Genomic DNA, 27,849 nt, shown 5'->3' on the forward strand with positions numbered 1-27,849 from the left:
ATTTTTGAACCATAAATGAACTGGGAAAGATCACAGTGTCCTCCCCACTCCTCTTTTTGTTGTTGAATTCACTGTTTTTAATCCCACAGGTGATATAAAAACATAAGAGCGATGGCCAAGAAACTCTCCCAGTTTTTACCTGGTAATAAAAGTTATTTAATGAATGGACCCCAGAGTAAAGTCTTACAGAGTAATTTGACACTGCAAAGTATTTGCTCACTTTTTAGCAGTGTGTGGCCTTGCATATCAAACATGAGCTGTGCCATACATAAGGTTTTATGCATTTCTCTTAAAAATTTCTGAGAACTGGGAAATGTAGCAGCAATGCCAATTTGGGCAATCATATAGAGAATACATTAAATACTACAGAACATCTGCTTGAACATCAGGGAACCATTTAAAGAAAAATAAAGATATGTTGATCAAAACCACTCCTAAGTAGATTCTAAATTCTGGCGCTTTTTTTTTTTTCTCCTGGATTACTATTTTTTATCTCCTGGAGACAGGAGAGAGGAGTGTGGAGCTGACCCAGAACTTGTGTCCCATGGGGTTCATTAGTACCTATGTAGTGCCAGGGTAGGGCAGAAGCAGCACAGTGTTATTCTCATGGGCTCTGCTCTGAGTGCCATTTGCATAGGTCTCCAAGGAAATTAGCAGTGTGAGGCTGTTCAGCATCAGGCCATCCTTTCTAAATTCTCACCCATGCCAGGGTCACTTGTGGCTGGCCTCACAATGTGTACTGGCCAGGAAGAAGACCTAACATAATTTGCTTGCTTTGAGGATTGTCTGACATTGATAGAATTGTGTGATTTTGGTATATGTGAGAGAGCCCGTGGCAGTTCATGGCAACGGGCAACAACGCTGTTGTTTACTGTTTGCGTTTCAGAATGTAAAGCTGACTGTGATACCTGCTTCACCAGAAACTTCTGTACAAAGTGTAAAAGTGGGTTTTACTTATACAGTGGAAAGTGCCTTGAAAAGTGCCCTGATGGGCTGGAAGCCAACAACCACACGATGGAGTGCACCAGCATCGGTGAGTCTGCTGCTCCCCATGTCCTGCCTCATTTTCTCAGAGGGGGTGTGGGATCTAAGGAATGTCATGATCAGTTACAACACCAGGGAAATTAAAATGCTCTTCATAACAAGATGTATTCTCCAGCACAAAACACTCAAGGTATTTCTCAAGTTGCCACTTCACAAGAGGCACAAACCTGGTTGTGTCCCACAGAAAGAGCCTTGATGCTAAGGGCAATTCTGCCAGAGGAAGGACAGCCTGTTTGGTCTGCCCTGAGGTAGCAAGACACACATTTCTTACTTACTTACTGTGTTGTGCATAACCACTAACATCAAAGTTTCAAAAACCCTAAGTCAGATCTCACATGTAGTTTAAAAAAGATTAAAATACTAATGGCTTTGCTTTAGCTCCCTTGTACTGCCTGAGCCTTCAAAGCATGTATGCAACAGCATTTTGAATCTTACCTTTTCAAAGGTGAAGGCTAAAAACTAATATATTAAGGAAACATCCCCCCAAAAAACCTCCAATCTCCAAAACGGTGCAATAATCACCTGACTTCAGAAAATGAGGATTACAAATAGGGTGTCACTGACACTGAAGGAGTGAGATTGATGTCATTGTGACTCACTGGCTGTGGAGAAGAGACTTGCTTTTGTATCTTGAGCCTCTGACTCAAAAGCTCCAATTATTCACACAAGGGCAATTTTGTGGACACCGCCACACCTAACTGTCTGTCCATCCCTCTGCCATCCCTCCAAATGAAAGAAGAACAAGTGATATGTTTGCCTGTGAACAGCTGCAGTTAGCATGCCCCACCACGGGCACACTGAAGCTGTGGCAGGGTTCAGCTTATTTTAGCACGTGGGCTGTGAATTGTGGTGGCTGAGGGCTGTGAACTGCATTGCAAGCCGTAACCTCTTCAGCCACCAGCAACCAGGGAGTTCTTAGACACTGTCTGGCCCAAGTGATGGAAATCTTCTCCACAGTATCATGCACATAGCTCTCTGTGGCATCGAGTGTTTTGGAGGGGAAGTAACGCAGGAATAAAAATAATGTGCAGTAGTATGCTCTTTTCCTTCTCAAATATGCATTCGTTCAGGTGACAGTGTAGGCTTTTATGGTTTTATTTTCAAGCAAAGACTTTCATCTTTGAAAGAAATTTAAGGGATCATTTTTGTTTCTTGATGGCTGTTTCCAGCTGCTCAGGCTCAGCTACTTTAGCAATGAGTCAGTCTCAGAGAGGAAAAGCCATTTAAAGCTATGGAGTAAAACCAGAATATTTTTGTGCATGTGAAAGCAAATCATTTTAGCAGAAAAGCTCCAGTGTAACATGAAAAAAGTGACCCGTATGACAATCCACTGGAGGAAGGTTCAGAGATTGCCCAAAGTCTGTTATATTTCTAGGTTTCAGAAAATTTAGAAGTAAATTCTGGATCTAGAAAAATGTTAACTTGCTAATTCCTCCTTATAGAGGAACCGGAAGTCTTTTCTTCTTCAGTGGTGACTTATAATCTTAAGTATGCAGTTGGACTTAAAGTAAATATATATATTTGCTATCTTTTTTCAAGAAAAAGATAGTGAGATGGCATAAGAAAAGGACTATGAAAAGCATACTGTTAGCCTTCCAAGTTTATTCCCATTTTTTGATCACACTCTTTGGATAAGCATGAAATGACACACCTTCTGACTTCCAAACAGTACAGGATGCACATTCGCATCACTCTGGTTTAGAATGGGTAACCTGCACCATCCTGAAAAGCTTGAAGCCTCACAGTGACCCAAATTCTCCTCTGCTTTGCCTGTTTCTAGCTTGTGTATGCTACAGATGATGGGTCTTTAGATGGCTAAAGACACTTGACTTCCGATGTAACATCTTTTGATATCAGTTGGTCCTTTATAACTATCAATTTCCAAATTTCCACCTTTGAGACAAGCTACAGCATCTTGATCCAATGGCTGTACTCACCTTTCAGACAGGCATGACCAAAGTTTATTCTACTGAAGCTAATGGGATTTACATCTCCATCAAACCAAAGCAAAGTCAGAACAAACCCCAGTAACTGATTTATTAAGACTAATTGTGCTGTTAGTGCCTTGTTTCAGGAAAGTACAAAACAGCGAGTAGAAAATAGGATCTGCCATAATTATTTGACATTGTTTTGTGCTGTATATCCTTAACAGTCCAATTTCTGTCAATTCATTGCTGCAACTCACTACTGATTAATTCCATTAGTTTTTCCTCCTTTTGGCTGATGCAGAATAAAAGTAATGTTCCATATGTATTCTGTATACAAAAATATATTGGTCAGGCTAAGTTTGTTCTATGTTTATTGCAGTGCACTGTGAAACTAGTGAGTGGAGTCCATGGAGCCCTTGCATGAAGAAAGGAAAGACTTGTGGTTTCAAAAGAGGAAATGAAGTAAGGGTCAAAGAGATCATACAGCATCCGTCAGCAAGGGGAAATCCTTGCCCAGCTACAACCGAGAGCAGAAAATGTATTGTACAAAGAAAGAGATGTCAGAAGGAAGGAAAAGGTACCAAGTTATCATCATCATAATATGAGATTGATATTGTGTTTTTTTAATAAGTCACACCTGAATTCTTAGGCCTCAATTTCAGGCTTCACCAAAGCTGCCATTGATGTAGTGGTTTTTGGGCTGGAGAGAATTGTGCCTTTGCCTGCAGTAAATAAAATCCTAACACTGCTCAAAAAATGTGCTTTGTGTGATCTAGAGAAGACAGGGTGGGCTGGAAGGGAAGGCACTTTGTCTCCCAATTCTGTCTACTGAAAGAGTTGCCAAGATGAAAAGTTGCATTGCAGTGCTCAGAACAAACAGATCCATCATAAAACATGTCAGGGTGGGCGTTGTCTGTTGGGTATCAGGCAGCCAAGTTTCGTGCTTCAACAGAGGGATTTCTCCAAACCAATTCCTATTTCATTCTTCCCTACAAGATTTTAACTCTTGTAAATGCAGTTCTGTGGCCTCTCTCCCAGCCTGAACTCTTTTTACTATCTCTGGCTGAACAACACAACCTGATCCTTCCATCTGCATCTGGGTCATCGAGTCCCAGCATGGGAGAAAGATCACAGTGTTGCATGGCAGGCAAGGGAAACTCCACTTGGTTTCACCCAAGAAGCAAGACTGCCAGCAGAACTGTCCCTCCATGAAAGGCAGCTTGTGGGACTTACTCCCCAGCATGGCAGTGAGGGAATGGCATGGTGTATTAAGACAGGGAGATGCTTAAAAAGTCTATGAAATAATAATTTACACAAATTCCACTCAGTAGATACTGTTGTTTGATTATTCTCCCCTTCTTGCATAGGGGAAGTTACTTGATCTGTTCTCAGCGAAGTTACTCTGGTTGACACAGGATGAACTATGGACTATATCCTTTTCTCCATTCTTCCCATTTTCTCTGTCCCTCCAATTTCCACATCTCATTTATTTCTCTCTTTCCTCCCACCCCTTCTGAGGGTGAGTGGAAGAAGTGCAGCAGCAGCCCCTCCATGTGAACATCTGTGAGGCAGCAGTAGCTACTGGCACCAAGCAACCCTGTTCCACTGTAAAATGATGACCAGGGTTGCTGCAGATGACTTAGGGAAACGCTCAAGGGGCTTGGATCTTGTAACCCTTTTGAAGGTTAGCTCATTCCCTGGGGATGTACCTCATGAGAAGGGCAATAATGTTATTAGAGAGAGTCCAAATGAGGGCCACAAAGATGTTGAAGGGCCTTGAGGGGAAGCCATATGGGGAGCAGCTGAGGTCACTTGATCAGTTCTGCCTGGAGAGGAGGAGATTGAGGGGAGATCCCCTTGCTGTCTACAACTTCCTTGTGAAGGGAAGAGCAGGGGGAGACACTGATCTCTTCTTTGTGCTGACAAGTGACAGGACCAAAGGGAATGCCCTGAAGTTATATCAGGAGAGGTTTAGATTGGATATCAGGAAAAGGTTCTTCACCAGAGAGTGACTGGGCACTGGAACAGGATCCCCAGAGCAGTGGTCACACCACCAAGCTGGACAGAGCTCAAGAAGCATTTGGACAATGTTCTCAAGCACATGGTGTGACTGTTGGGGTGTCTTATGCAAGGTCAGGTGTTGGACTTGATGATCTTTGAGAGTCCCTTCCGATACAGATTCTGTGATTCTGTAGTTGGAAGGAGGGTCTTATGGACCGGATGGCTACAGGTGATTCCTTCTCAATCAAGAACTGGGTAGATTTACTGATCTACAGGGCATAGATGTCACCTTCTCCTCCTTGTGTCAGGCAGTGTCCTGAAGAGGTAGAGAGCTTTACCTGTGTCAAGGTCACAGTCAAAACAACCGATTTATTGATTCCCTTTAGAAGTCCTAGAGATTTCAACATTCAAAATGCCCTTGCTTCTGTTTCTACACAGTGGCACAACTTGAAACAGCCTCTCATTAGTTCACTGTAACTGGAGAAAGAGTCCATTTTTTTTATCCCCTACCAAAGCCTAATCTTGACAGAGATGAAAATATAGAACTGAACTGTAATTTTGGACTATGAAACTGTTTTTTTTTTTTAGGTGATGATATTATGTGTTTGCTTATAGCAATTTGGCAAACACTTCAGATTGGACAAGACATTTCTGTTTGAGAAATGCCTGCTGTTCCTGTGTAATAAGAACTTTAGAAGAAACTACTCACGTATTTTGCTATCTATTCTTATTTTATGGGATTTGAGCCAAACCATACTTGAAAAATACTGTGCACCACAAGAATTTGTTCACAATCATAAATCTTTTTCTTTCTTTTCTGCAATATGCATAAAGGTGGGCTTTTTTCCTTCTTTTCAGCAAGTCACAGTCTATATTCTAGCCTGTTTTGTGCTCAGTAGATAATTCCTTCAAATGAGGAACCTGTGTTCCCACTCTGTCTGTGCCCTTGGGATTTGTATGCCTGTGTCTAAGACCATCTCTTTTTTTGTTTGTTCTGACATTTACATTCTCAGTATTCACAGAAGTCTTTTCCACTCACATTCATAGCTTCAGAAAGATGATTTTTTTTTTCTTTTTTAAAGAAAGATAATTTGTAATAAAACTGAGGAATATCATACATGAAGCATCAGGATAAAAGAGCTTTAAGGGTTGAATTATGGTGACAGGCTAGGAAGGTAAGAATTAAGCTATAAGTTGTCCTTTTATTCCTACTGAAATGGGGAAACAAAGCTTTCCAACTTAATCTCCAGGCAACATATCTTCCCTACTGCTACTGTCCCTTATTACACAAAAAGACATTTCTATTCCCCTTTGAACAATGGAATAATTGCCCAAGAAAGCAAGCCAGGCTCTGTTCTTAAGGCTAGCTGTGCCCTGTCAGTGAGTGCAGAAGGAGGTGACAACAGAAAAACTTGAAAGGAAAGGGAAAGTCGATAAGTTTGTATTTACTGTTGAGAAATATTGAAAAGGCTCTTTTGTATTGTACAACTCCCTGTGGCCACTCAGGCATTGCTTCAGAGTTGAACTTCCATGGCATTGGCTTTTGAAGTGTTGCAGCAGACCCGGCAGTGACCAGCAGTACTGCTAATCTTTTCTCCATGACTATGAAGAGAGGGTCAGCTCGGTCACTCTTGGCTGTTTCCATGTTGGATAGATGTCTGTGGCTGAGGGATTTAGGTCAAAGACCACATGATGACGGGGTGTGCTCGTCACAGATGCCTCAATGACTTTGCTCGAGACGTTGAGGTCAGCGACAGGATGTTGCTCAGTGGAGGCGCTGCTATCGCTCAGCAGCAAGGACATGTCTCTGGAACAGCTACGCAAAACGAGATAAAGCAGATGAAGGGGGCTTTTTTTCTTTGTTTCCATCTGCTGCTGTGTCATTGAAGATGATGGTGATGATGAGATGTATTGCAACCATTTATTTCTCCTTCATTGGCTATGCAATGATGTTTTACTGTGAGAAGATGATAATATTTTCAGAATGGATGCAAACAAATGGGATAATGAGGATTCAAATAGCTCAATTAGACTAAAAGGTTCTTTTTACTTATTTTAGCACTAAATTAGTTGATCCCGGTGTGATCGGACATGGTAATTCCCATGCATTTCACATACAGGCTCCTTTTGTAGTTCAGTCCCATCCAAACCTCACTGTAATTTATTTCATCATTCTCGTCTTTTGATCCCATAATGTTGTGTTCTTTTTAGTCTGCATGACTATATGATATTAAATTCCAGTTTTTTCCTCTTCCTTTCTTTCGCTCACACTTTTTGTTTTGTTCACCCAGTGCAGGGTACTGTAACTTTTACCTTCCCACATGTAACACGTTCTTGGCTCCTACCCTTCATTGACAGATAAAAATTGAGACACATGTTTCCTGTAGGCATGTCTGTTAATGGCAAACAATGTGTTGGAAAAGCAAAACTTTCAGAGCTCCTCAACCACAGCAAATTATCCATCAATATTATTTCTTTGCCTTAATAAATGTGTTCCGGCCTAACACAAGTCCCTTTGGACTACTGTCTGCAAATGTATGAGAGTGACTTTATTGGATGAAAGACAAATATTCTGAAATTACGATATTCTGCATACAAAAGTATTTGTGGGGAAAGAATTGCATGTTTTCATGACTAATTCTGCCAAGAAGAGAATACTCACCACATGACTTTCTGTTGAGTCCCAACTAAACCCCCACATTGATCAGACAATTTCACATACTTTCAGAGAATATGTTTTGATCAGTTTGAAGATAATAAATGAACTCACCAAAATTAGTATTAGTTATGAACAAGGAAGACCCCTTAGAAATCTGGGTATTATGCAAGCCAATAGATAGATTACATTGGTTACACAGCTGCATTATTGTAAGCAAATAAATACATTTCAATTGTTTCTCATTCTTATATTGAATTTTTGCATGTTGGTGGTGCAAAAATGTTCAGAGGACAGAAGCCATATTAACTTAACTGTGTCCCATTCTGTTCCAATACAAACCAAAGAAAGTTCCCGTTCCTGACAGGCAAAATTTCAAGCATTAGACATGAAGACATGGGAGGGTGAATGTAGAATAGCATGTTTCTTTATCACTGTGGAATGTAGCTGTTGTTACCTTGTACAGTCTGAAATAAAGACACTGTTATGAGAGGAAGAGGGATAATTTTAGTCAAAATTCAAAAGACTACAACCCCCTGGAGGTGAGGTAGCTTGTCAGATAATTCTTTAAGCTCTACAGAACTAGAGACATTATGCTGTGATTCTTTTTAAGTTTGCAGCAAGAATAAGAGAGAGAGAAATGCCTTTGAGGTGAGGAGCTGAATTCTAGATGCAGACTAGTGAACAGAAGGGAACTAAGGGAACAAGATTTGTTGCTAAGGAATTTTAAGGAGGAAGTGCATAAATTTTGGGTAAATAAAATAATAACTTCTCTGCTGTATGACATACGTGTGAATATTAAACTGCAGGTTCCATTAAATAGCTTAGAGAACTGAGACTCAGCTCATTTCTGTTGTTTCTTTGTGCTAGTTCTTCCACCTCTTATATGTCCACATAATGTTTCCAAACATATTAATCAGATAATGTCTGAAGAAGTCTTCAATTGGGTGTGGTGTGAGGTGGGACTCCAAGCAGGATGAGTGCATTTCAGGGGAACCACAGTAAAACAAAAATTGGATTTGAAAAATACTCATGTCCAATACTAATTTTACCTAGTCTTGGCAAAATCAGGTCAGAGCAACATTTTATTGTGTTGATAAATGTGTAGTAACGGCTGTACATCTACTTATTCAAATGAATAGTCTATCCCTATACACTCCATACTCCAAAGATAAAAGTCTCTTCCCAAGGCAATGGAGGCTGATACTGCTTCAGTAATTCCTCAGATTACTATTTTTAAGCAAATATTTTTCTGATTAAAATAAAAAAAATTGACTACAATTCTAGATATTTCTGGTATTGACTACTTTTACTTAATCACATTTAAGTCCTAAGCATGGCTATGTGGGAAAGCAAGATATTCCTATCACAGTCCATTCCACAAGTCACATCCTCTCACTCATATATAGCTCAGTGGCATTTAAAACAAGAGGGCTGGAACATGTGAGCCAGGGAGACGTCCCAGCACACAGTTCACTTGTGTAACTGTGAGAGACGGGGTGTCCTGTGTGAGGGTCACTAGTGTGGTTATGGTTAATGACCTTACTCCATGGCAGGTCACAGGACTTCTGAAACCTCAAAATGAGCATGAAGCTAATTACTGCATCCCTGTGTTTACATATTGCATATGCCAATGGGCCCTAACTCTGGCCTTTGCGAGCCTGAGTTACTATAATTGAGGAATCTGTCTTGTGAAGAGTTTGGTTGTTTATTTTCCATTTGTTGCTGCCAAGAGGGCTTCTCATTTCCTTTCCTTGCAAGGGTTTTGACTCTTTAACTTTAACACATTTCCAGCCTCCAATCGTAGGGCTGCTGAGACTGGGAATCCACTAGCTGCAACACGAAGGGAAATGGCATCCTGGGGATACCCCAAACCAGGCAGAACATGGCCAGCACCCAGCTGTTACTGCCTCTGGCCAGCAAATATGAGCACAACCTAGAGAAGAGATCTGGGTGAACAGGCTTCAAAGGGAAAAATAAGGCCAAAATGAGTCCAAATGATTTGTGAATCTAAAATAGCTAATAGTAGAGGATATACTGACTAGAAATCAAGGGCTGAAAAGGCTGGAAAAAACTATTTTAACCTTGTAGCATTTTCAAGACTTGATCATAGGCAGTTTTGAAAGTTTTACTAAGTTACGACCTGTAAACAGAGACAGTAAAACTGAACTATTTACCAGTAATGTTTAATTTCACGACAAGCTATTTTGTTTGTGCTACTGTGAACATTAACTTCTCATCAAACCTCAGTTCTGACAGACACACATGAGCCACACAAGGAGGTAGTATATCCATGCTGTGTGCCTCTGTATATATGGTACTGCACATGAATGCACACCCCCTGTGCACGTGCACCATGCCAAGGTTGTGATCTCTGAATAATATGCATCTTGATGAACAGTCAGATGAAAATGGTTGTGCCCTCAGATATCAAAATTAGGTTAAGCCCTGCAGGGTGCTGGGCTGACACTGTCTCTGTGCTCCTTGGAAGATGCTCTCCTTTCCTGCTACTAGCTCCTCTCTTGCCATCTTCTGCCTCCTCCCTGTCCTGGGGAGCCTGGGAGCAGTGAGGAGGCGACTCAGATGCCCTGAGCTCCTCTGGAGCATGCTATAAAAAATGTGCTGGGCATGTTGTTGATAAAAAGCATCAACCTCACATTAACAGGAATAGTGTCAAAGCTGAGACAGAAGTATGTGGTCAATTGTTCTTGTAAGGGAAGTGAATCAGAAAAAAGCTGATTGCATTCTTTTATTAAAATGTGAACAATGTGAGAGCTGTCCTCCTCAGATCACTAAACCAAATAAGGGATAGAAATCAGCTCTTTTTCTCTTCTGATCTTCCCTTTTGGTGCCTCCCTGTGCTCCAGAATTGGCTAGCTGACTATATTTTAGATGCCCGAGCTTTGTAGGAAAATCTGAAGGGTATACAAGCCCCTCAAGAACCCTTCCTCCTCCCCCTTGCAAAGTATCCATCAGGTATTCATTCAGCACTAAATTTCTAGCACCTGCCTAAACTCTTCCCTCTTGAATAAAAATGTTTGGTATTGAAAGCCCAGCTTCAGAAAGTGAAACCCGCATCTGTATCTATTCCACAAAAGAAAAGAAAGCAGAGGTCTGCTCCTTGCCCACAAAGTCCAGATCCACCTTCTGGCTTGCCACCAAACCAGCTGGGGCTCTTCCCTCCAGAGCAGATATGACTGGGGAGGGGGGCAGGTCGAACAGAGTCCTTAAACAAACTCCCAGTTATGTTATAGAGACATGCAGGAGTCTGCCTAGTCTCTGATCTTACTCCCTGGCACAGCTGGGAACAACTGTGGCACAACTTATTCATGGCACCTTCACCTTCAAGACGTCCCATCATTTCAGGGAGAGGCACACGGGAAACTGTGACCACTCTCCCCTCTCAGCGCTGCATGGCAGACACAATGTGCAAAAGAGCAGCGTGCCATTCTCTCCCACGCCTCATCCCTTCCGTCCTCTGCCGGAACATCCTCGCATACCCACTCTGGCTTTCTATCACAGCTCACAGTTAATGCTTCCAAATCCTTCCCCTAACTCCTAGTGATGTAAGGAGCTCTTTCTGAGGAAGGGACATGTTTGTCACTGCTGGAAGAGGAAATGAGGCTCTTCCAGGATGTGTGCCTCAGTGGGATACCATCACAACTCCTTTCTGTTGACGCTTCAGCATACCCCACATCAAGCTGTTTTCTCACTTTTGGACAATATTGCTACAAAGTAAATGTGAGAGGATGTGGCTGCTGGGAGCAGGGCCTACCTGGCTCTCACCACCTGGAGACCTAAACCCTTCGCTGTTTTGACCTGAGTGTCCTGGAAAGAGGAACAAATGCAAGAGAGAAGTTTGATAGGGCATCTATCAAATTTAGTCCAAGAATGCAAAACATTTGGGGTATGTGAGCTACAGAGTAAATCAGGCTGTGGATGTTTCAAGCCTAATGGCGACGAATCCAGCACTGTTTAATCAGCTAAATCCTGGGCTATGGAACACTTCCATGTATAGCAATGCTGTTATAACACTGCAGTCATGGGCAGCATGGCACTCATTCATTACTGTGTTACAGCTGCCCTCATTTTAAAGGGCCTGATCCAAGACCCACTGAAATCCCACTGACTTCAGAGTACTGTGGGTCTAACCATAAAGCAGGGATTTTCAGCATTCCTTTGTAACAAAGTGAAAACAAAGGAGCACTTTTTTGGCTGCTGCTTCTCCTCATCTCTCTGGATATTTGCCTTGTCTTCCCCACCCAGGCAGCTCTGTTTGTTTTTCCCCACCCAGATCTCTGCATCTCCAGTCTCATTGTCTCTTCTCAGCTCACTGTCCCAGCCAGCTCTGACACCTGATGCAGCCTTTGGTCTGCTTCGGCTGCCACCTCCCAGCTCCCTTTCACCTTCACCTTTGGAAAGGGTATGAAGTTAAGTTTTGAAAAGGGTATGAAGTTATGAAGTTAAGCACTTGCTGCCATAACCTTGTGTTATAAAGGACCAAGGAAGCTTCAGAACATTCCCAATGAGATGATAACATCCAGTGTTATTTTCAGAGATCCTAAAGATTGGGAGAGAGGTTGTGGGAATCTCTATGGAAGATTTTTAGGGAGGTTAGACAAACAATCATCAGAGCCAACCTAAGTATAGTAGCTCAGATTCATAGACTAGTAAGGGACTAGATAATTATTTGATAAGCATTTATAAAATGACAACAAAATTTCCACAAAAGTTTTTCTTGCCTGTTGCTTTGTGGAAAACTCCCACAAAAAGACAGTGTACTGCCTATTTACAGAGCACAAATCCAAGTATCTCTGTCCACTGACACCAGTATAAGGTCTCCTGGTGTCATTTACCAAGCTCAGACTTTTATATGGGCCTGGGTCAAAGAACTGAAATCAACTTTTCATTATTTTTGTCTAGTTTAGTAATTTGCATTGCAGAGATATCTGTTCATGTTTCTCTTTGCATTCACCAGCTTTGAACAATTGTGACAGGAAGAGTAGAGGGCTGGATTTTCTTGCTAATTTACAAGAGATATGATAGCAACTTTCTGCCACTGAAAATGTGTCTATTTTAATAGCAGATGCAGATATGAGAGACATATTGTTGTATGTTTAGGCCTGAAAAAAACTAAGGACAGATGCAAACAAATATTATTTTTCAGTAATTTTTGTTGAAGCAATTTTGCAGTGACAAAAAATTATTGGAAGAAAAAAACCCAACATTCTTCATTTAAAAATGTGATGGCCATTCAAGATTCTGAAAAAGCATTTTCTAAATGTTCTATTTTTAGTTCCTTGAAATTCAAAATGGTAGCAAAAAAAATAACTGGTGTTGCATGAGAGAAATGTATACAGCTAACAATAAGGTCAGAATTTGACAATTAACTGTGGGGATTTTCTATTGTTGTTTTGTTTTACAAGCAAAATGACCCAGTAATGAATTTTCTCAATTCTAATCTAATCCTCCCCAATATCTACAGCAAACAGTAGCCTCAGTGTAAAGATTTACAGCTACAGTTATGTCTCTGCTTTGTTCTTGAGCGTGTATTTACTTCTGCCCATTTGCTTTCTGAAATTCTCTCTCATTTGTCATCTGAAGAACTCCATTTAAAAGGAAAACAGGCTTCAGACATGAAACACAGCTACATTCCTGAAACATGAGATGAACAACCTTTAATTCATGCAACCTTTCATTTACGGTAATGTTTAATGGATGGGCTGGTTTCATTATGGACAATGCCTCTCCCTGTCATTAGCCTGCAGAAAGGACTAAAACTCTTAAGCATTTAAAGGAGCTCCATTTCAGGCTCTGTATTCCCTCCTCCCCTCCCTCCCCCACTCCCCATCACCCCTTGTGACTGCTCTTTTTCTAAGTGCACAATCTAAATGCTACACTCTGCAAATTGCACTTATTGCTGGCTTCGAGCGTCGAAGAGCCCTTCTGAGCACTTTTTATACAAACCCTCACAAGGTCAGAGTTGGAAAAATCTCAGCTGGTGGACTTGGATCCCATGAGCTAGTGACCATTTATAATTAATATTAATGAATGGCAGATGACAGATGTTTATTGCCTAAGCAGAAACGTGCATTGCTAAACTAGAAGTATTTAGTTTAAATCCAGAGGAACTGACTTTATTTCTTGTATGGATGTGGGGTGGTGGTGGGGAATTCCAGTGGGTGATCCAGCCCTTGCTACCTTTAAGCATGAGCATGGAAACAATAATTCTTTAAAAAAGAATCCTGAGCCCTCTATTTGAAGGATGACATTTGGGCCTTCAAAACATTAACTGAAATAAGGAGAGCACTCTGCATACTTTGGCAGCTCTGATTCGCAGCAGTAGTGGTTTTTATCCATAGAGTCTAAAGCACCAAAATTAAGGAACTCTAACCTCTGTTTTACACTTGTGGAACCTGAGAAAGTAATTTAAATACAGTATTATAAAGAAAAAAAGTCTTTGTCACTGAGAAAAAAGATTGCAGTGACAGACACAGTATATTTTTTTGTTACTGGATTTTTTTTCCATAATGGTCTTAAACTAAAGCTATGATGCATATATCTTTCAAATCTAAATGTGACACAATGGAAGATGTACCATGGAGATGGAAGCATCTTGTCTCTTGTGAATACTTTAGGCTGATGGAATCTCTAGTTTTGATCTGAAATAAACTCTTTTACTGCACATAAATTAATGTCCTGGACATAGAGACATCTTGGGTAACATTTTCAAAAGTACAACAACAATTTCAAGTAACTTCTTAGAGTCTCTGGTTGAGATTGAAGTAAGAGTCTACTTGTTCTGAATCCCTTGGACAAAGCATCCTGCTCCTTATAGCATCTTGCTACAGTATGTGTGCACCAATTATTTGGTGTTTTCTTGCTCCTGAGGTTTTTAACTGTCTGTAAACTGTTTCTGAGTATGCCATTCCAGACCCTAGCCTTTAGTGGCTACAGGATTGGTCTCAGGTCTTATGAAAGAGTGCCAAAGGAGTTGCTAACCAAAGCAGGTGGTGCCTAAATCTCTAGAAATAGTGAGCAATTTCTGAAGCAGAAATTGCTGAATTTTTTTGGCTGAAGAAAAGGTTCTTGGAGCAGGAAGGAAAATGATTAGTTACTCAGTTTGAAAAAGAAGCATGAACATATTTGGTGACTACTGTACAGTGGGCTTCTTCACCTGGAGGCAGGAGGCAGCTGGAGAGAGAGGCTGCTGATCCCCACAGTCCCAATTTTTCCCAGAGAGGCCAGAGAGGATCCTGACTTTGTGCAATATATCATTGTACTGAAAATATCACTCACTGAACTTTTCCGTCAGGTTCCTTTCTCGCATTCCAGCAGTTCAGGTCCCGTAACCAGCCCTGCTGTACAGGCTGCACACACACCACAGAAACACGTAGGGGTGTTTCCATTTTACCGGCACTGCTGTAACACTCTTAAGGAACCTGCCAAGCCAAAACATAAAACATGCAAGTTGTGCAGAATGGCCATTGTGCACTGCTGGCAGGATCTGTGTGAGACAGGACACGGAGCAGATCACTTGGTGGAGGTGGATCAGGGGTTCCAGACCTTTCTTAGCACTTGGGGGTGCTCTCTCATGAGAGGCTGCATTCTCATCTCAGTGGGGGCTGTATCTCCTCCAGCCTTTGGGCCACACGAGCTTGCCTGCATCCATCTCAAGAGCATGGCAGTCAGTTTGTGAAGTATCCTAAGTGAAGTGGGCTCCAGTGATGCACTGTCACATGGCAAAATCATTCTTCACATTCCACTTCCAGCTACTCATAAAGCTGGCTGCTCACTTCAGTGTGCAAAGCTGTGTTACTACAAAAAGCTCTAAATGCAAAGTTCATCCTCAGAGGAATTTGAAAAGAATAAACTTATCACATTCTTGGGGAAGAAAAGAAAAATAAAAGAAGGAAAGACAGCCTGGATAAAATTTACATGGACAACTCCTATCTGTGATTCAAGTTAAATTGAAGAATTATGAGCAATGCTAAAATATTTGCATTTAAGTTCCTTTTGTGCACATCCACCATAAACCTGACTCAGAAATACTTTTAAAAAATATTTTATAGGTGTTGATTTTCCAAAGAAATGGAAAATACCAGATTACCAGTCATCACATTTCCCAGAAACTTGCTGATTTCAATGAAGTCCCAGTCAAAAGTAGGCAGTTTTTGAAACAACCTTGCATTTGTGTGAGGTTTCTGCCCAATATCCTTCCAGCTTGTCCATTGTGCTGGCCTCTGGCAGCCCATCTGCCAGGCTGACAAAGATTCAACAGCCTGAAAACCTGAGATCCCTTTGGCAACTTGGTCCAAGATTCCTAGGCTTCATTGGGCTAAATTCTGAATCCTTCTGGCATATAAATTCCCTGAGCCTTTTTCAGAGGCAGCCTATGAGTATTGGTGATCCCAATGTCCTTTTCCTTAAGCTTATCCAATAAACGGCCAGGTATTCTCTCAATAGGTAAGAAAAATCCTTCAGAAACACATGGAGATGGCCAAAGTTAAATCTCATGTCACTCTTTTAGAGAGGGAACTTCTGGAGTCTCTGATCCATATGAAATTTAGAAGCCTGACCTGTCACTTTAATCAATGTGAAAATGTATTTGGAAATACTGGCATTACTTAGAGAGGGGAGGATCAATGCTTTGGCCGGCTGAAATACTACACACACACTGGAGACACAAAACAGAAAGAGACAGTCAATTTTCAACACCTTGACTTGAAAAGTATCCTTGAAAGCAAATTCTCCCTTCAATTACACCAAACACCAACCTTGGTGACCTCCGTGTGTTTGAGCAAGTACAACAAGAGGTCAGAATCAGGCCTCCGGTGAATTTTGGCAAAAACAGCCTGCTTCTGTGCTGATGGTTTTGCTGAGAGGATCCATCAGGAGCTGCTGTCTCCCTGTATGTTACCTGCTGCTGACAGGCTGATCCAGCTGTTCAGCTGGCCTGGGGTGCACAGGGGCTCCTGTCTACCTGTCAGCACAGGTGTCACCCCAGGCAGAAATGCAAACAAACGATGCTCAGAGTGGAAGGGACAAGTGAACCATGCCGAGAGGGGCCAGAGGGGCATCCTGTTGACTCCTCATCTTCCTTTACCTTCCTGGCATATCAGAAAACCTAAGAAAATGTAAGGAGGGGATTCCAGGGGGAGGGTACAGGTGCACCTATACCAGCAAATGAAATGGTGGAAGATGCCCAGGCACCTGGTCCTGGTGTATAGTACCAGGGCAGGAACTGCTGGCCTGAGTCAAGTGTTAGAGTCAGCACTTGCAAAATGCCTCCAGGATCTGCACCCAATCACCAGTACAGCCCAGCTCTGAGCCATGGTCGATAAAGGAAAAAGGCATTCCTTGGGATGCACCCAGATATTGGGGTCATATAAGTATCATCTGAATTACCAGGTTCCATTGAGGCAATCAGTTTAAGTAAAGCCAAGGAAAACATCTTTTCTCACTCATCCCTCCCTTCAGAGCACACTGAGCACAAATTTGAGAAACTTGAAAACAAGTTTCTTAGGGGGTTTTCTCCATTTTACTATTGTACTAGAAAGAGTTTAAATGTCTAAATGTCTGCTGAGGCACCAGCATCTGTCTCTTATCATGTATAACTTTTCTTGATTATTTCTAGAGCGGCAGACTAAACATGAAGCTCTGACATAATGCAGCATCACATTTTTATTTCTGGTTTGTTCAAAAGACTGCACCAGCTGAAATAAGTCTCTAAAAAGGACTGTATTTATTACCTCAATCCAAGCTAGCAGGATTGGATTGTTGGTGACTAAAAGGAAAACAGGCTATTAGAGATTTTTCTCAATATCCCGATGCTCTAACAACAGGTTTGGGGATTGGCTTTTGGTACCAACCACTATTATTCCCAATATTTGTACTGGTTCCCGATTCTCCTAGTCTTAAAATCCATCAAGTGGATTTGGACACTCGTGGACCTTTTTCCCTCCTTTAGGAGAGCTGTAAAAACCCAATCCCATTCAGAAGTCACCATTAAAAGTCTCAAAAGAAGAAAATGGCAGTCTCCTAAATACCAGCACGGTCTAGGGAATTTCCTGTGCTAAGAAATGGGGAGTGATTTTCTGGTCTGCTAAATTGCCATTACTTTCCTGTCTTTGGAAGCTGCGTTCAGACTTTATAAGCTGCGGGTTCTTATAAGATGAAAACTGTTATGTAATTACAAAATTGGTGTTGTTAGCATGTTAATCCTAATTAAAACAAGGCTGCTAGCAAATTCCCTTAGTCCCAACAGACAAGCATGAAGGGAATAAATCCCCACAAGAACTTGTTTGAAGAGGCAGCAGTAAATGTCTCCACAAACAGCAAACAGAACTCATTATAGAAATCCTCCTTCTCTGGCTGCTTCTTTGACTAGAGGTTATTCTATTTTCAGGCACTGGCAATATCTATTCTATGGCACAGGAAAGGCACATCCAACCAGTTTCTATTGCAAGAGGTCATCACAAGCCAGGGACTTTCCATAAACCTTGCTTATGAGCTCATGAGTGTAGAAGTGTCATTTCCCAACCATCCACAGAAGAAATTATATCTCCTGACTTCCAATACACCTGACAGGATACAACTTTCTCCTTATCTCCTACAGCAGTGAAAAACTCGATATCTCCTGTCTTGGCGTAACTAATCTGGTCAGCCTCCTCCCATCCCTCTCTGCCTGCTTTATGCCAACAGCTGTGGTGCAGGCCCCAGCTATTTCTGTATTTGGAAACAACATTCTCATTCCTGCTAATGTGCCTCTTTCAGCACTGTTCTTGCAAGGACAAGCTAGCACTCACAATGTAAATAAGAACATTTTTCACATGAATGCAATCTAGTAGTCCAGATCCTATTTTCAGAGGCAAGCAAACCTTAAGGATACTCATACAAAGACATCTAAAGTCGACATCTAGAGAAATATTTCCACTCTTAAGAGGAGATAGAACACGTAAGAAAAAGTTAGTCACCAAGTCCCATAATACATTTGCTCAACCATAAATATCAATAGCTTTTGAGGTATAGCATCACCATAGTATCACAGGATGGTTTGGATTAGAATGGGTTTTAAAGATAATCTAATTACAATCCCCTGCCATGGGCAGGGACACTTTCCACCAGACCAAGTTTTTTGAAGCTCTACCCAACCTCGTCTTGAACATTTCCAGGAATGGGCCAGCTACAGCTTCTCTGGGCAACCAGTTCTAGAATTTCTTCCTCAGATCTAATGCAAACCTATTGTCTTTCATTTTAAAGACATTCTTCCTTGTTCTGTCACTACCTGCCTTTGTCAAAAGCCCCTTTCCATTTTTCTTGTAGGCTCCCTTTAGGTACTATAAGGCCACAATTAGGTCACAAAAAAGATGTCTCTTTTCCAGGCTGAACAATCCTAATTCTCTCAGTCTTTCCTCACAGGAGAGGGGCTTCATCCCTCTAATCATCCTGGTGTCCCTCCTCTGGACTTGCTCTAAAAAGTCAGTGTCCTTCCTGCACCTGGGACCCCAGAGCTGGATGCAGTGCTCCAGGCAGGGTCTTACAAGAGAGGAGGGGCAGAATTCCCCCCCCTTGCCCTGCTGGCCACGTTGCTTTGGATGCAATCCAGGATACCAGTGGCTTTCTGAGCTGCAGGAGCACATTGCTGGGTTATGTCCAGCCTCATCCATCAGCATTCCCAAGTCCTTCTCGGGCTGCTCTCCGTCTGTTCACTGCCCAGCTTGTGCTGGCACTGCGAGTTGTCCCAAGACAGGTGCAGCACCTTGAACTTGGTCTTGTTAAACCTCATGAGATTCCCAAGGGCCCACTTTTTGAGCTTGTCCAGGTATCTTGGATTATCTAAGATCACTACATAGAACTACGGATATGTCATGTGCCTTAAATCTGTATCCATCTGGTATGGAAACTAGGTATGGACTGGTATGGAAACCAGGTAGGCTACCATCATGCATCTCAGCAGCAGGAGAACATAGGTTTGGCCAAGTTACTTGCTCCTTGAATGTCTTTGGATCTTAGCTCTATTAAAATTTTTACCTATATTCTCTTCAGCATTTGGAACATCTTCAGCAGTAAGGCAGGCCAGCAACTACACCAAGTCATGTAGCATCTAGATTGATCTGAAGTTGTTGACCCTCACACTCTGGCTACCTGGAAATCTAGTGATTATAAAATAGGGCCACAATAATTAAAGGAAAAAAATAAAAGTAAAAAAAAAAAAAAAAAAAAAGACTGCTGTGAAAAAAGTTATGCAGTTATGCTGTTTAAACTTCAAAAAGACATACCAGATGAATCAGCCACTTGTGGCTTGGGAACGAAAGGAGAAAGTCCATTGCATCACTGGGAGCCAGGGGTTTGGAGGGATGTTATCTTGGCAAGTAGTGTGAGTACGTTCTACAGGCTATGTTCCAGAAAAAAAATGTGTCACTTTTCTTGAAAATGAGAATGATCAGCTCATTTGCATAATATGGCATGACTGTATTGTTGACAGAGCTAGACTAAGGGAGTTCAGAGCCTGGGGCATGCTTCTCTTCCTGGTTTCTTTGCTCAGCATGGTTTCTTTGCGTCATGCTGATGTTGTCCAGGCCACATGATGAGGAAAGCATGACAGACTTTTAGCCTAAGAGGACTAAAAATGCCTCTGAGAAGGGTGTGGACAGGTGGGAAGGAGAGCAACACAGTGTAGTGGCACTTAACCTTTAGGTGCCTCATGGAGTACAGAGGGATTGGGGCACAGGCATTGCAGCACCAGTGCTGACAGTGCTCCAGTAGCCAGGAAAGGGCCGAGAGGTCAGACAAGGCTGTGAGGGGTGTGAAAGAACACTGTGGCATGTTACAGCAGTGGCTTGTGGTCTTTTATTGCAGCTCTTCAGCTTATTACAGTGTAGTGGGGAGGATTTGTGGTCCGTGGTGACAGTCACAGCAGAAGCAGTGGGACCCTTCCAAAGAGGGCCTGTTACATCAGTGCCTGCAATCCCAACAGCAGCAGTTCCATGACCCTCTTGCTCCTTTTGCTTTCCCATGGTAAATGTCTTCATGGGAGTGATGAAAGAAATACAATCATCACAAAGGTCTGATGCCAGATTCTCATCCCTCTGGGATTTCCATGAAGCCTACCCTGTAATACTTCCCCCCCATCAAAGTGAAGCAGTTTGCACAATCAGATTTTATGTCTTCCTATGGTGCTTTGGGATTTCAGCACCCAAGTCTCCTGTAATAATTTCAGATGAATATAATAGTGGGACTAAGTGACAATGCTTAAAGCATAAGAAATCTGTCAGCTATGGTAGTTGATCCATGTCAGCCATGATTTGTTAAGCAACTGTCTGTCATACAGTGCTTTTGAGCACCAAGGCCTCCCAAGTCATGGCCAACGCATCCTCCCACTAATCCATAAAATACAGCTACAGATCTAGTAGAAACACCACATCTGAGGAGATAATGCACAGGCTTCTCTGAAATACCCTGGCTTGTTTAAATGGATGTATTCAGACATGGATTGCGTAAATACAGACTCAGGAATTTCTTTGACCTGGGGCTATAAAATATATTAACAAGAACTCAGCACCTTGAATCTGATTAGACATGTAATCATATTGTTATCCAAACTAATTTCATGCCTGCATTTAATTTGAACTACTGTACTTCTCAAAATTATAGCAAGTCACTAGATTTTCATCAATACAGGAATTTGTTATTATTAGAAGCAACAAGGTCTCTCCTGTGTACCAGAAAACTCACAGTGCCTGCAGATCAATTCTTCCAGTACAGTTGTCTGTACAAAGCTTTAGTTCCAACATAAAAGCTATTTTAACACCCATTAATTACTTTATTGTAATGTATATTCATAGCACTATACATTCATAATACAATAGCTGTAATATATGTCACATAATATATAATTATATATAAAAAATAAAAATAAATATAAATATATACATAATAAATATAGAGATATAAATAATATATAAACAATACAGATAAATTCTAATAGATAAATAATATAGATAAATTTTTATATATAAATAATATAGATAAATCTAATATAGAATTAGGTTCTCATTAATACTTCTCTGATATTACATATATTATCTTCATAAGCAAAACACTCTATTGGAAAATATTTAATCTCCTGTCTAAAAATACTTAGCCTATATATTTTTTTTAAAATTCTGAACAGTTGTATTGAATCTATAAGAAGAAATAAACGTTAATAACGTTAGTGCATCACAGAAAGAATTCCGTGACTCGTGGGGAAAGTTCAGCCGCAGGCGAAACAAAGCCAAGGCAGCCGGTGCAGCGGCAGGAAGGGCACGGCGGGAATTCCGAGGGGACGGGACGGGACCCCGCGGCTGCGGAGCGGCGGCGCCCCCGCGCGGGGAGCGCGGGCACTGCAGCACAGCGCGGGGAGCGGGGACGCGCAGCGAGAGGGAGAGAGACACACGCACAAATGTGCACAGAGTGTTACAGGCTTCCGCCGGGGAGAAGGGTCTGGCAGGGACATTCAGTAGAAATTCCGGGAGAATGTGTTCTCCGGGTCATGTTGTTGCATCGTTTATTTCTTCGCTGAGTTCCAGATGTAATAATGGCCTTGCCGTGTCATCTTCTTCAAAGGCAAAGTAGGTCGTAGAAATGTGGAATGGTTTGGGTTGGAAGGGGCCTTAAACGTCATCTAGTTCCAGCACCCCTGCCGTGGGCAGGAACACCTTCCATAAGACCAGGTTGCTCCAAACCCCATCCAAACTGGCCAGGAACACTTCCAGGGATGGGGCATCCACAGCTTCTCTGGACAACTTGTTTCAGTGTCTCACCACCCTCACAATAAAGAATTTCCTCCTAACATCTAACCTAAATCTCTTCTCTTTTAGTTCAAAATCTCTCCCTCCTGTCCTGTCACTCTCTGTTCATATAAAGAACCATCTTTCATCTTTTTTTATAAGCTTTCTTTAAGCACTGAAAGACCAACTCTTCTTCAGAGATGAACTTGTAAACATAATGGCCCATGTAATTTTTGCACTTTTCATTTCACAGAGAGCCAAATGCCCACATTTTCAGTGAATTTCCATGATACCAGGTACCCAGTTCAATCTGCTGCCATTACGAAGTGAATTTCAGCAAGGAGAATAAAGAAGGAAAATATTCAGGAACAAATCTCTGGGAAGAAGAGAGGAAGGATATGAGCACAGGGAGGGTGATGTACACAAAAATATATCCCAGTGCTAGCAGAGAACTGCTGGTAGAATCTTCTCTTGGGTCTAAACTGAAACACAGACTGACTAGGAGTAACATTACACTGTCACACAAAAATTTTCATTTTTAAAAGTAGTAGTGAAAAGAACTAAAGAGCCAGCAAAGATGACCCTTCTATGCTATATTGCTTTACTATAACATTATAGATCTAGAGGTCAGATCTTTTCACAAATGGCAGCAGAGTGGAGGTGGTAACATTAAACCATCTACAAAACTCCACAGAGTAGAAGAAAATTACGATTCAATTTTAAGTATTTTCCAGAGATCAGTTTTCTTTGTCATTTGTAAAGATACCAGTTTGATTAAAACAGAAACAGTAAAGCTGTGCCTAGATAAGTCTCTAGCTAGACAAAGATATCTTATTCTTAGTATATCCACACACATGTAAATACATATATCCTGGTCCATGACTGAATGGGAAACCATTACATGTCATTCCAACACACTTAAAGAACTGTGGCTGGGAAGTCACAGCTGAATGATTTTGGCTAATCACCAAGTGAGTAATGTCAAACACTGGATGTCTGGACAGTTTCCATTCAAATAACATTTCATCTTGGGCCAATAGTATTTACAAACCACTGGAATGAAATCCCATACTGTCATTTACCCATTAGTAAGAGACAGCATTGCAGCTGGGTAAGATGCAGCCTTACTTCTGCATGGAGAGCTCCCAGTTCTCCCAGTGGTAGTAGCTCTTTCTGAGCCTCCCACACCACTTCTGCAGGTCTCCCCTGCTCACCTCTGGGCATCTTAGATGGCATTTACAAATTCAGAGAGGGATTCTGCAGGTATGTGGGTGTATACTCAGGTAATCTCTAACTGGTTGCCTGAAATTTAAGATGTCATTTTAAAGTTTTACTGTTTCAGAAACAACAAATGATAAAAGCAGATATTGGTCACTGTTCGACTTAACGTGTGTATCTAAACCTTCCCTTGCTCTCCAGTCCCAGCAGTGGTGGTAAAGAATGGAGAAGCTGTAAAATATTCCCATAGAGCTACACAAGAAGAAGAAGATAGAGCATATTATTACACCTTGATCTTGCTCCTTGCTTTCTGCATTCTCTTCACCTCCTCTGAATCTCTCTTCCTTTATCTGAGCTGCACCCTGAACCTCCTTGGATGGTTATCTGTTCTCAAAACAAAGCCACTTCCCCTGGAGCTACTCTCTCATTGTGACATACTCCCACAGAGTTCAGTGAGGCATCAAAAACCACTGGTTTTGGTTTTGAGGCAGGAATGGGCAAAATTGATAAAAATTTAGCACCCTCAACAGCAAGAGCTACTGCCAGGTTTGTGTAACTCTCCCTACCAGTGTACGAAAGCCTGGATTATCTCTGTTAAAATTTAAAAACAAAACTATTCTCTCTGTAACAAAGAAGGATAGATTACTTTCATTAGTATCATTATTGAGATATCATAAAAGAGAGTTTAGCCAGATGTTTTTCAATACTTGTCCAGAAATTTCTCCATGTAAGCAGGCATAGGGGTCAGTATGACATTCCATCAGGAAAGTCTCCAGAGAGGTTGCCTTTGAAGATATCATTGGGATTCATCTAACTGCAGGTGAATTTCAGCTGCACAGCTCAGTAGTTCCACACAGACAAAAAATCTAATCTGTTTTAGGCTCATGTGTACTTACAAGTTCAAGCCAATATCATTCCTGCACTGGTTTGTAAAGCTAAGAAACAGAATCGTAGAATCACAGAAATGTTTTGGTTGGAAGGGATCTTTGAAGAACACCTCTGCCATGGGCAGTGGCATCTTTCACTAGATCAGGTTGCTCAGAACCCCATCCAGCCTGATCTTGAATAATTCCAGTGATGAGGTATCCACAGCTTCTGTGGGCAGCCTGCTCCAGGGCTGCACCACACTCAGCATAAATAATTTCTTCCTCACATGCAAGCATAAATGCACTCTATTATATAATCTCCACAGCCAATATACAAAGTTTTAATGTTGCTAAGGGGACAGGATGCTTTATTGGAGAGGTCTGTAGCAGAAACAAATTCTTCTACATCTTACCTTATTTAAAGCAATAAAATAGTTGAATACCTAATTTTGTGACAAAAGAAAAAAAAGTGTAGAGTTTTATTTGAGACACATTTTAGCCTGAAGACCATCACACACCTGTGCTGGAGCAGACACTTCGCCATGGGATTCATGTTGCAATACCAAGAATCCCCTGGGATGTGGGTGTGGTGATTGGACATTTCCAAATATTAGTGTCCAGCTCCTAATGGGAGGTACTAAACCAGGGCTGGTTTCACAGCTTATGGCAAAGTGAGGGACTGAGAAATTTCAATAGTCTGAGCAAATCTTCTAACATGCCATCATTTCTTTTCAGGGAAAAAAAATAGGGAGGAGAAAAGGAAAAAATCCAACAAAGATGAAAGCAAGGAGACAAGACAGGAAAGCAAAGGGCGAGCAGCCCGAAGACAAAACCGAGAACAGAGGGAAAACAACAACAAAACGCAGCCGAAGAAAAGGAAAGCCCCAAACAAAGAACAGGACCTGGCACCCGTTGACACTGCACATTAATGGCCCTCCATGATTGTTTAAGTCTTATGATGCTGCTATCTCTACCAGATCGCCCTGACAGGTGTTCCAACCATTCAGGCTGCAAATGGACAATGCTACCAGTTATTATTAAACTTTAAACAACATTCCAAATACTTCCTATATTCTCCAAGCAACCATAGTTTATTAAAGAGATTGACATGAGCCAAGGAAAAAAGAATCTAAAGATGGGATCCTTTAAAACTGTTATATTATATGCTTCCATGCATCTGTAAAAGGCAATTAAGAAATTTTGTATATAATAATAATAGGGTATAAAATATAGCAATATAATAATGAATGACTTTCAGATGAACAATGTTCTTTTTCTTTGTAAAATATTTTTCAAGTTATTGTTTAAGTATGAGGCAAGAGATATGTCTAAATCAAAGATGAAAATCGTATCCCTTCATATATTGTACATAATTAAGAGAAGGAGGAAAACATTTCTGAAGAGCCAGTAGAAGCCCAAGGTTTTACAATCTCTGGTGGAGCAGGATGGGATTGCCCTGTGTTTTCCCGGTCTATGCTCCAGACATGGGTGAGAAACATCAGGAGAAAGCCAGCAGGGCTTCAGCTGCCGAGGAATACGAAGCAGAAGCATCTGCAGCTTTGAGGACTGAATCCCTGAGGCAGAAGGAAACTGAGCTGAGCTCAAATAACGCTCTTATCTGTGGACAACACAATGTTTTCTGGTCTAAACAGTGGTACCGTGTGCTGTTTTATGCTTTTTATACCTATGTGTAACTTAAGTCTACATTTCAAATCTTCTGGTGAATGACAAATCGTATTTGTAGGAGACAACGTTGAGTTAATAAAAACCAGAAAAATAGATCATGTAAGTATGTGTTTTTCACAGTGATGGTGTCACTTTTTCTGCTGGGGAAGGGAATAATTTCATAGCTTCACAGACAGAAGAGGACACAACTTACACCCACACTGTGCATCTAGCAAAATCGTATCCACAAAAAGAAATTTACAAATGTATAAAAATTACAAACTTGTGTCCAATTTCACTTAAATTCCTATTCTGGTTCTTCTCTCTGACACAGCAGAGGTGAAAATCTCCACTGCTCAGAGGACAAACCAAATCCTGTGGTATGTTAGAGGCTAGAGCAGCCCATCAGTGAAACACAGGTAGTGCTACACACTGAGTTGCTGCTCAGAAATGGACTTACCTTTTCCAGAAACATGTCGAGGAACCAACATACCTTACGATTTGTGCTCTGTTGCCATGTTTTGCCCAATGACAGCTGTCACGGGGGTAGCAGCCCGCCCACTGCGGAGCATGGACTAGAACAGGTGGCAGGAGTCAGTTCCCATTCCTGTCACAATTTCTGTTTCTCACAGTGAGTTTGACTTTAAAAAAGACCTGTTCAATGCTGAAGCCTGTATCTCAGGCTAAGGACACCTGAGTGACAGGTGCCAGTGACTTTCCAACTCGTATACCAATAACCTACACAGCAATGTAGGATGGTCTCCTGCAGTTTGCTTTGTAAGAGCTTTGTCTCTAATGATACTTGTAGATGCAGTAGTCTAACCACACAGTGTTTTTAAGGCTTCCACAGTTTGCCTCCTACATTCATGAGAATTAATTAAAACTTTCTGTAACCAGTCCCAGATTTTATGGATTGACTATATTTTTGCAGTTGAGAAGACCGAAAGGCTGAATTTTACAGAGATGAGCAGGATACACATGTAACACACCTCACACACAATGGAGTCTGAATGGGTGAGAGAGCAAAGCAGGGTGTGCTGAATGCCTGTGAGGGGCACCTAGCAGTGGGAGGCTGGAGCAGGAGTGACTATTTGTGAGCTCCCAGCTCCACTGCATAACTTGTTTATAACCTCCTCTGGAGTGGTCTGGTCTCATTCTCCCAGTACTGATTCAAGCAGCAGCAGTCAAATCCCTCCACCACCTTGCTGGCAGCAGCAGCTGAGGAGGAGCTGGTCTTAGAGTAGTGGAAGGTGCAGAACCTGTGTGCACAACTGAGGCTCTGGGTGATGCTGATGTAGACAGAGGAAAGGAGAAATCCTCATGCTGCCAGACTCCTGGCACCAGAGGAGGTGCAAGTAGCAGTTCTGGGCTGAGAAGTGTTGGTATTACAACAGAAAAGGGAACCCAGTGCTTCAAACCCTCTACTACAGCTGCAGTCATTCATCTGTCTGCAGTGCTGGTGGGCAAACAGGGATGTTCAGCTGCTTGGAAAGAATTTACTGTTCAATTTACTTCCTCCAATTTGGCCAGATGAAGCATCCCTACTTGGATCTAGCAAACTAGGTCAGCAGCTGGACCACAAGAATAGTTGCACTCAGGGAAGATTTGTCTGCAACTCTTAAAACTAGCCAGTAGGATTGTTTTTTCCCTGCCTTGATTAAATATTGGCATTAAATGGCAAGGGGGTTTGGTATGGA

The 27,849-nt window shown here is 41.7% G+C and overlaps 1 protein-coding gene across 2 annotated transcripts in view; it reads left to right on the top strand.

Annotated features, from left to right (window-relative positions):
- Positions 1–26,268, top strand: part of RSPO3 (R-spondin 3) — a 58,030-nt gene extending 31,762 nt beyond the window's left edge. For both annotated transcript variants that reach the window (XM_064413086.1, XM_064413087.1), the window contains exons 3-5: positions 887–1,033; positions 3,352–3,549; positions 25,223–26,268. In XM_064413086.1, the coding sequence (XP_064269156.1) occupies positions 887–1,033; positions 3,352–3,549; positions 25,223–25,416 (539 nt within the window). In that variant the 3' untranslated portion in view covers positions 25,417–26,268. The remainder of the gene's footprint in view (positions 1–886; positions 1,034–3,351; positions 3,550–25,222) is intronic.
- Positions 26,269–27,849: the final 1,581 nt, after the last annotated feature.

Source organism: Passer domesticus, chromosome 3 (assembly GCF_036417665.1).
Source record: "Passer domesticus isolate bPasDom1 chromosome 3, bPasDom1.hap1, whole genome shotgun sequence".
Lineage (NCBI taxonomy): Eukaryota > Metazoa > Chordata > Aves > Passeriformes > Passeridae > Passer > Passer domesticus.